The sequence below is a fragment of the Macaca nemestrina genome, chromosome 15, assembly GCF_043159975.1.
Source record: "Macaca nemestrina isolate mMacNem1 chromosome 15, mMacNem.hap1, whole genome shotgun sequence".
Lineage (NCBI taxonomy): Eukaryota > Metazoa > Chordata > Mammalia > Primates > Cercopithecidae > Macaca > Macaca nemestrina.
In genome coordinates this window covers 43,925,298-43,936,020 of record NC_092139.1, presented here as the reverse complement: position 1 = coordinate 43,936,020, position 10,723 = coordinate 43,925,298, and the positions used below count along the sequence as shown (strand labels likewise).

The 10,723-nt window shown below is 37.9% G+C and overlaps 1 protein-coding gene across 4 annotated transcripts in view; it reads right to left on the bottom strand.

Moving 5' to 3' along the window:
* Positions 1-2,997: 2,997 nt before the first annotated feature.
* LOC105481524 (synaptosome associated protein 25) overlaps positions 2,998-10,723 on the bottom strand; it is an 87,722-nt gene continuing 79,996 nt past the window's right edge. For all 4 annotated transcript variants that reach the window (XM_011741161.3, XM_011741158.2, XM_011741159.3 and 1 more), the window contains exon 8: positions 2,998-4,287. In XM_011741161.3, the coding sequence (XP_011739463.1) occupies positions 4,219-4,287 (69 nt within the window). In that variant the 3' untranslated portion in view covers positions 2,998-4,218. The remainder of the gene's footprint in view (positions 4,288-10,723) is intronic.

Sequence of the window (10,723 nt, the reverse complement as noted above, 5' to 3'; positions counted from 1 at the left end):
GATTGAGTGTAAGTTCAGTTAATGCAAGGAATTTTCCCTGCTTTGTGTGTTTGCTTTTTGTTTCTCCTATTGCTGTTTTCCCAATATGCAGAATAAGGCTTGATATACAATGGAAGCTCAATAAATATTTCTTAAATGAGTGAGTGAATGAAAGGTAGGTTCACCAGGACCTTCTGCTATGACATCCATCTTTCTTTGCTTCTCCTTGTTGAACCAAATGTCTCTAGGAGTTTCTTGGCTGGCTGAATTGACAGAGGTGCATTCCTGAAATGTATATTCCAGGACTCTCTAAAACTTCAAAGTCACACACATTTGGCTTAAATCACACCCATATCACTTATTAGCTGAGAGAGCTTGCTCAAATAAACTATCAGTTTCTTCATCTGCAAAACGGGGCTAATAATGCTGGTTTTGCCAAATTGCCAAGCTCTTTTTTTAAAAGAGTTTAATGAGTCAACATAAATGAAGCACTTAGCACAGTGCCTGGCATGTACTAGAAAGATGATCACAAAATATGAATTTTCTTTCCTTTTCTTGTTCAATGCAATCATCAATTTATTAATGAATTAGTGAAACAGAGATTGGGGAAAGTTGGTGAAAGCAGTGGCTGTAGGAGGATGTGGAAGAAGTGTAACAGAAATAGAAATGAGAGTCTGACAAGAGAAAAGGACTCTGTTACAGGGATCTGAGGCCACCCTTCACCTTCTGGTCTTTTGTAGAAGGGTCCTCTGCCAGTGCCAAGTACAAGGGAGGTAGAAGATTGAGTTTTCACAGTGTTCCACATTGCCCTAATCATTTCATTTCTAATGTACTTTCTGAGTTAGCGCATTACCCAGAGCTGATTCATCCCTGGGGCATAGGTCTCCCTCTAGCCTAATGGAGATGACTGCATACAAGCTGTGGTTGGATAATCTCAATCACCAAAAGAAATATGCTTCAGAAAGAATCATGTGACAGGCCTTAAAGCAAAATGCCTGCATCTTACTTTTCGTGTATCCAGTGAAAGGTTTTAATTATTCAAACAATGTGGAAATGCACTCACTCATCTGGCTAAGAACAGATGGAGTCTGGAACAGAATTTTCAAATGTAGCCCGTATTTGACCCCTTGGCAGCTTTGACATATGCAGTAAATATATTTACTTTTCCCATCTTCTAGCATCCTTTCTACTACCTTAATTTTAAGGAATAAGTTTGTTGTTACTACCGTTCCTTACAGTAACTTCCAAAAGCCTCTGGCTACTTACAGAGCCTGTTCTCAGGCTTATGAAAAGGTTAAAGAACTACACATATTTACTGTCATCACTGTTCTTGCTCCTTAATTGCTCTCACCAAACCTCCAGAGATGTTTTTCTGGATAAAATTATCTGACAGTCAACCAAGGCAACCAGGATGAATGTATCTGCATTGATACCATGGGGATGTAGAGAGAGGTGGAGGAGGTGGCAGAGGTGATGGAAGTGATGATGATGATGCTGGCAGAAGAGATGGTGGTGGTCAAGTGGTGGTAGTGATGGTGGCAGTGGGAGCGACAGTGGCGATAGAGGTGATGATGGTGATTATAATGGTAATAAGGGTGGAGGTAATGGGCATGCTGGTTAAGATGGTGTGGAGGTGGTAGAGCCAGTGGAAAGGTAAGGTGGTGGTAATTGAAACAGTGTTGGTGTTAGTAGGAGTAGGGATAGTGATGGTGGAGGTGATGGTGGTGGAGGTGATGGTGGTGGTGGTGTTAGTGGTGGTTGTGGTGGGACAGGCAATGATGTTGGTAAAACTGTGGGGCAAGTGAATAAAAAATCTTATGTCTACACAAAACTTTTACATCAATGTTCATAGCAGCATTATTCGTAATAGTCAAAAAGTGGCTGGGCACGGTGGCTCACACCTGTAATCCTAGCACTTTGGGAGGCCAAGGCAGGTGGATCACCTGAGGTCAGGAGTTTGAGACCAGCCTGGCCAACATGGTGAAACCATGTCTACTAAAAATACAAAAAAAAAAAAAATAGCTGGGTATGGTGACAGGCGCCTGTAATCCCAGCTACTTGGGAGGCTGAGGAAGGAGAATCGCTTGAACCAGGAGGCGGAGGTTGTAGTGAGCCGAGATCATGCCACTGCACTCCAGCCTGAGCGATAGAGCAAGATTCTGTCTCAAAAAAAAAAAAAATAGTCAAAAAGCAGAAACAATGCAAATATTCATAACCTGATGAATGGATAAACAAAATAGTATCTACGCATACAATAGAATATTATTTGGCAATAAAAGAATGAAGTACTGATCTGCGATACAACATGGAGGAACCTTGAAAACATTATGCTAAGTGAAAGAAGCCAGTTCCCGAGGACCACATGTTGTATGATGCCATTTATATGAAATGTATAGGCAAATCTATAGAGATAACTAGGAAACCAGTAGTTTCCTAGAGCTGGGAGAAGTGAGATGGGAGTGATTGCTAATAGGTATGGGATATTTTGGTGGCAGTGATAAAGATGTTCTAAAATTAGATTGCATATCTCTGTGAATATACAAAAAATTTAATTATATATTTAAATGGGTGAATTTTATAGTGAGTCAGTAAAGCTGTTTAAAAAAAACAGGGAGTCAGTGGTGGTGTGGTAGTGAAGCCCTCAATTTTAGATGGTGGAGATTTTGTGGAAAGGAAGGAAGATTGGAGTTGATAGACACCAGATATACCTGAATCTACGTAGGGCCATGCCTGGGTTCCATAGATATTTTTCCTATAATTTTTTTTCTATGTCTTCTGGATAACTACATTTTCTTCCTTAGTCAACACTGAATTCACGAGGTAATTCTAGAGCAGGTTGTGAGAACCAAGCCAAGTTGTCTGTTGCCACTGGAATCATGCTTAAATCTTATCTTTTCCCCCACACTGTCTTTGGCACACAGAACTGATTTGTAGTAGCTGGGATAGGGTAGCCAGGCTTTCTCTTCTCATGTGAGTGCAAAATCAGGCGAGTCCATGAAGAAATTAAAGCAGATCATCTGGAGTCTATAATTTTTAATAATTTTAAACTAGCTACAAAATGTCAATCACTTCACAAACTGACAGAGGAGACAGGAGGAATTTAATATTACATGCTATAATGATATTTATCTCACAGTTTATATTTCATTCATTTATATTATTTTTTAAAAGGTTTCTTTATCAGCTACTAAACATCTCAGCAATTTGGTGTGCATAGCTCTAGATTAAGCAACAAAGAATTGTACTGATAACAAACCACAGGGGAAATGGTGGTTAGTAAGAGTCAGCCTTATAAAATTTACATCCACACTGTTTCACAGCAAGATTGCTTTCTCCAAAACGTAGCCATCAAAAGCAGCAAACAAACCCTATATTACATCCATTTAACATAATTTCAGCCAAACATATATTTTGCTGGAAATGATTAAATGGTGAGTGTGTCAAATCCATCTTTTTTAAAATTCTTTTTTTTAAAAAAAGGATGATTATGATTTAGAAGTCTCTATATATTGACAGGAAAAAAGTGACACTACTGCACTTTTGCTGGTATAACTTAATCTTGACAGTGTCTCAATACTGAGCATGCTTTGTTGTTGTTCTGTTGTTGTTGCTGTTGTTTTATGTGTGTGTGTGTTGTTTCATCAGTATGCTACTGTCATGGAAAGTTTTTGTTTAAGTAGGAATCTAAAAATCTATTTAGTTCTCATGCATAAATGCATAAATCACATCACTTTTAGTGCAATGCCTGTTATGTAATTCCACATTGTCTAATCATGAAATCATAAAGACAGATAACAGCCATGAGGAACCGAAGACGGCACATTTTGAGAGATTCAGAGCCTGACACTCAAAGGACTGTGGCAGTAGCTCTGTGGAATGTCACAGTTTTACAAGAACAATACTGTGGATTGAAAGAATCAACAGCACATTGAGCATTCCTAAATTGTTGTTATTCAGCAAATGCCACCGAGGAGAGAAAAGGAAAAATGAAACTCAAGACATCAAGGAGTTAGAGCCACCAAATGACCACTATATACAACCTTTGGAAAGAAAGAGACCCAGAGAGAACAAAAGACACAAAGTATTGTTGGGAAGCTGACAGATGACACAGGACAACATTCACAATGGGGGTGGACTGATGTGTGTTATGTGTGCAGACCTACTAGATAATACCATGAGAAAAGCATGAAGGAGCTATCTTGCCCGATAGCATTCAGAGGAGAACACGGGTGGACACATTTAACCACTTCCCAGCATCTTTGTTGCACGTTGGTTGGCCTCATCAATTCTGGTTTTGTTGGAATCAGCCTAGAAAAGGGGGAAAAGAAACAGAACTCAGGTTACCCCTTAAAAATCCATTCACCCTTCTGGGTCCAGGTCCAATACTTCCTCTTGGGGGAAACCACTAAAAACCTCCTTGGTCAGCATGGGCCATCCTTTCTTTTGTCTTCCCAGAATGACAGCTATGGCTGTACTTGAATGTGATGGTAGAAGCTTAATTTTCATTTTCAATAATTTTCCCTACCAGAGAGCAGAGGCTTATATATGATTTATCTTTCTATCCTAGAAAGACACTCAATGACTTCTATGGTAGGCATTCACATCTGTTGGACCAAGTTGAATTACACTTCTTATACAGTAGGATTGAAACCATGGCTAATTTATTAGCAGCGTCCCTTTGAACAAATTACATCTTGGGGCTCAGCTTTCTCGTCTCCAACCTGGATGATAAAAATATTGTTAATGAGCATGAGCATGTACAGTGGACCCTTGGACATCATGGGTTTGAATGGTGTGGATCCACTTTTACATGGATTTCTTTCTTTCTTTCTTTCTTTCTTTCTTTCTTTCTTTCTTTCTTTCTTTCTTTCTTTCTTTCTTTGACACAGGGTCTTGCTCTGATGCCCAGGCTGGAGAGCAGTGGTGTGATCATGGCTGACTGCACCCTCAACTGCCTGGGCTCAAGTGATCCTCCCATCTCAGCCTCCTAAATAGCTAAGACCACAGGTGCATGCCACCATGCCTGGCTAATTTTTCTATTTTTTGTATAGATGAGGTCTCACTATGCTGCCCAGGCTGGTCTCAAACTCCTGGGCTCAAGCAGTCCTCTCTCCTCAGCCTCCCAAAATGCTGAGGTTACAGGCGTGTGCCATTGTGCCTGGCCAGGATTTTTTTCAATAAATATATTGGAAAATCCTTTGGAGATTTGCAACAATTAAGGCAAACTTGGAGATGAATGTGTTACTTAGAAATATTAAGAAAATTAAGAAAATATTAGCCACATCATGAATGCATAAAATATATGTAGATACTAGTCTAGTCTATTATCTACTACCATAAAATACATACAAATATACTATGAAAAGTTAAAATTTATGAGACTTAAACAAACATAGACTATGCATGGGACTATTTGCAGTTGAGAGAAATGTAAAGATGCAGTATTAAATCATAATTGTATAAAATTAACTGTAGTCCATACTGTACTACTCTAATAATGTCATAGCCACCTCCTGCTATTGTGGTGAACTCAAGTGTTGTGAACATCCATTTAAAATGCTCTGTGATGCTAATCATCCTCACCATCTCTCCAGTAAATTGCATAGTGCAGTAAAAAGTGATCTCTTGCAGTTTCACATTTTTAAAAAATCATGTTTAGCCCAATACAGTAAACCTTGAACAACATCATGGCATCCATACAGAGTGCCACCAGTGATGCTAGCAGTGCTACCAAAAAGCAAAAAAAGTCACGACATTTCAAGAAAAAGTTGAATTGCTTAATGTGTTCTGAAGATTTCAGACTGATGATTCATCTTGTAAACAAATGGTATAAACTGATGGTATCAATAAATACAGTATAGTATTATAAATGTATTTTATCTTCCTTATGATTTTCTTAATAACATTTTCTTTTATCCAGCTTACTTTATGATAAGAATATAGTAAATAATACATAAAACATAGATGTCAATGGACTTTTTATGTCATTAATGCTTCCGGTCAACAGTAGGCTATGAGTAGTTAAATTTTGGGGAGTCAAAGAATTTTCAGCTGCATGGGGGTTGACACCCTAAATCCCCATGTTGTTCAAAGGTCAACTGTACTTTGTTCCGCTCATTAAACTTTGACAATATCAAGATTAATAACATCAACTATAAAGTGTCTACTATTATTATCTCCCTTTTCCAGATGAGAAAAGCAGGCATAAAGGATCTGGAAAATTTGTCTGAGGTCTTAGTACTAATAAATGGAGAAACCAGAGTCTGAATGCTAGCAACCTGGAGTCAGAATCTACACTATTCATCACTTACTATTCAATTTGTCGAGATCAAATGAGTTTATATACGTAATGTGCTTGGAATAATGTTTTGCAAAATGAAGGGTTCATTAGTTTATCTTGCTATTATTGTTACTGTGTGAAAACTTGGGCTTGCTTCTGAGATGCTTAATAGTTTTTAAGTGCATTTCTGAAGACTCATTTCTATGAGTTTCATAACTGTCTTGTCTTTAACAGGTGCACATTTACCATGATTTTGTAATTGGCTGGCTTTAATCTCTTGGTTGATCTCTTTACTGCTTGGGTTACGTTTGCAGTAAATGCAGCATGTAACCAAGGGCTGCTACCAGCATAAATCTTTAAACTCCAGAAAATAAATGATTCCCTTCACCACTAAGAGAAATGCATCAGCAAGCAGAGGTGAAGACAACGATTCCGTTGAGGCTGTTCTTTTGTCCTTCCCTGACTGGTAATGCTGTCTATCCTTCTAAAGCCTGGGAAGAAGAGGAGGAGGTTGCCAGGCAGTGTGGGGAATCAGAACTGTTTTTCTCTCAACCAGTATCACTCAATGATTACCAACTTTGTACCTATTGCAGTGCTGTACTTCCCTATTTCTACTGAGCTGAGTCTTCTGTATTCAGTTCATATTGTGAATTCTCAGGACATTAGAATTATCCATGTTCAAATAGAAATTTGCAAACTTAAAATAAACATATTTCTACATTAATCACAACTTTGAATTACCTGGCAATGGTTCTCTGCCATCTGTTTGGATAACTGAGATTTGTCTTTTAAAATCGGTATTTACATAGTAAGATAGGGCATTGATTTTGATTGTTTTGAACTGCAGACTCATATTTTTGGCCTTAGGTTTCTCAACTGGAAAATGGATAATCTCTCCAATTTTACTTGGTTCTTAAGCCCTCCTTTTCCAGCTACAAATGGTATCAGAAATAATGACACTTCAGTGCAAAGGAAAATTACAGGATCAGAGCAATGTGAAATGTTCCTGTAGATTGAATTAATATGTTGCCAGACCAAACGCTTTGAAAAGCTCAAATGAGAAAAATAATTCATTTAAAAATGATGGCATTTCTGAGCACAAACATTCTAGGATCTCCTGTACAAGAATGCACTGAGGAGCCTTCACTTGGGGATATTTGAAGTACAGCATGAGGTTACTCTGGATATCATCAAAGGATCTGGGAGGAGCTTTGTATTTCTGTGTACCACGATGAGGGAGGAGCTGAAACAGACTTATGTTCAATGAGCATCTGTGATTTCCACCTAACTTACTTCTGAAGCATATGAAAATTCCACCCCAGGCAATATTTGACACAGGAAGTACTGCCCCTTTATTATATAAAAGAATTAGCTCCTTTTAGGAAAAAAAAAAAAAAGTCTGGAATCTCCTTGCAGATGTTTTCCTGGTATTTGGAGAATGCCCCTATGATCACCCTACTTATATGCTGTAGGACTTTATTTATGATGGCTGTCCCATTCCAGTTCTTATGTTTCAATTTAGAAAATTCTAAATTTGCTGGAGTGCCCAACATATGTTACATGTTTGTCCTTGTGAGAAGGCCAGGATGACCACCAGAGAGTCAGTAAAAGGTTAGAAGGAGCTGTTCAGCCCATCTTCTGAACACTCTGGGAATCTCAACTTCAGACCATGCCAGGTAACTTTTAGGACCCAGTTCAGACTTCCAGCCTGTTCTGATCCTAGGTCTGAATGGTTCTCTTACTATCCTTCAGGTGAGGCAACCAGGTCACAGAGCTGGTGAATGGCAAAACCCTATTAGAACTCAAAGTCTTAGCTCTCAAATGCTGTGTTTTCTCACTGACAGAAGAACATGAGGACTGCTAAAGCATCAGCCTCACTGTATTCCAACGTGTGCCTGTCATCTACCACTGACAACTTTATTTTTATTTATATATTTGCTTATTAGAGATGGGATCTTGCTCTGTTGCCCAGGCTGGAGTGTGAGTGCAGTGGCACGATCATAGCTCACTGCAGCCTGGAACTCCTGGGCACAAGGAATTCTCCCGCCTCAGCCTCTGGAGTAGCTGGGACTGCATGCCTAACTTACCACTGATAACTTTAAATCGAAGTTTGAACATTGCTAAGGTATTTCCTTAGCAACAGTTCCCATAAACCCTCTGATGTGGGCTTGCTTCCAATTCAGTAAGTTTTCTGAAAAAATTATGTTTTAACCTTAGAAGGCATATCTATATATGGTTGTTTATTTATATATATGGTTATTTATATATAGTTATTTATTTATATATAAGGTTAGTTATTTATATTTATATAAATATATTTATAAATATATTTATATATAAATATATACATAATATATATATTTATATATAAATACCCTTAAGTGGAAAACTAGATTTTTAAATAAAGTAATTTCTTGACAATCCATGAGGATGTATTGAAAATCTCATTGTTAAGGACTCCCAAAACTTCACTCTTGATCCAAGTGATGAGAAAAGATCATGATTGATAGAGCTGGGTAAAGGTTGCTGTTGGAGTCAGGAGAGACTATGATAGAAACATCACAAGACTCTCCCTACTCCTACAGTGTGATTGTAACTACATCTTAGATATGCAGGACACTTCTGCATACTGTTTCCTGTTATCAGAAATGAGAACTTCAATGAAAAGGTAGAAATCTATTAATAATTGTGCAGTTCATGCGACATGATCATTTGGGGCAATGCTGGGTTGAAGTGGGCTCTATTTAAATCATATGTGGATTTTGATTCTGAAAAAAAGGGGGCTATTTAAAGTGTTGACTGTAAACTAATTATTCAAAGGCAATTAGACCCTTCACCCACTTCAGTGATTCCGCACTCAAGGAATGATACAAATTGAAATAGTCATTACCCATCCCACCTGCCTGGCTTCTGATTAAACCTTGTAACTGTATATGTCTCTGTCTTTATAGTACACTGGGCCTAGAAGAAAACCTTCTCCTTAAAGATGAGAACTAGAAATGCAAAGTGGCAGAATCAAGATGCCACTTGCCTTTCCAAGAACACATTTTCTTGCTTAAAGTTCAACTCTGTCAATAAGAGTTTGACCCTTCTATTAGTAAAGACTCTCCTTCTGGAACCCTAATTGGCTTTGATGCATTATCTAGCTGCATCTGCAAGTAAAGTGGGTCCATTAATAGAAAATGAATACTTCCTGTTTTTTTTCAAATCGTTTTTCTGTTGGAGGGCAGCTCAGCAATGATTTCTTAGTTCATTATTCTGGGCCGTAATGGGTTAGGTCAGCTTGTGTTGGCTCTAGTGAGTTTTGAAACTCTCAATATTATTCTAGTATCTATTGATTTACACAGCATTAAAAGCTTTATCATGTGAAAGCCTTCTTAACAATGATAAGCATGCCGTTACTTGCAAAAGTAAGCAAAGCACGAGTATTTTGCCAACCAACACTAAAGTTTGCATAGCTCATATTGATCAGGCAAAATATGCAATCAGATGTTTTTAACATGGAGTATGTACAACACAACAGGACAAAGTGTTCCCTTTATGCCTATTTATTCCTTTTTCAAGTCATTGGAGGCTGCTTGCATACCAAGAAACTACTATTTAGATTTATGATTCTAAAAGTCTTAAAAGCATCCTTCTCTGCTCACCAAAATGGAATGAATTATGTTAAGAAAATTCAGGATATCAGACAAAGAACTTCAACATCTCCCAGGGAATAAACACACAACATAAGTTATCCACATGGAGTAGATTATAGATGTACAATTATCATTAAATCTATAATGCCTCTATTTCTCCTTTTTAGCATTTGGACATAAGAGTTTGTAATCAATATTCAAGACCCTACTGATTGAGGAAAGGGCATGAAACATGGAAATATGAATTATGAATTCTGTGTCGTAGAATATCAGGTTTTGGTGCCCTAGGTCTCTTTATAGGAACTTTCCAGTGTTTCTTTCCAATCTCTTCTAATTTTAAGCCCCCACACACACCCCTTCCCAGTCTACTCCCTCCAGTCTTTCTTATGGCCCACGTTGACATGGTGGATCTTAGAGCCAAGTCTGGTGTCCTTGTGTAAACTCAATTTCATCATATAAAATTCCCTATTTTTAGTTCTGGGGATGTGAACTGTTAAAATGGAAATGGAACCTGGATATTTTTGAATTATCGTTAAAGCTTTGGCATTTATAAAAACAAAGCTCATAATCATGTCCTGGCTAAACTGACCATTCTTCCCCCATTTTCTGATTCTATCCCTTCACCACCTCCACTTGACAAACTATTAATACTAACCATCCTTCAAGATTCAATTCAAAGTCAACTTATTCTGAGATTTTCCCGAACTTTGCTTCTTGAGATCTTTCCTTATCTAACCTTGTTTAGCATTTTATCTGTGGATCTCTTACTGAATTATATTTTGAGTGATAGAAAAATTCATCTGGAGGCTCGTTGCCTCCCACAGGC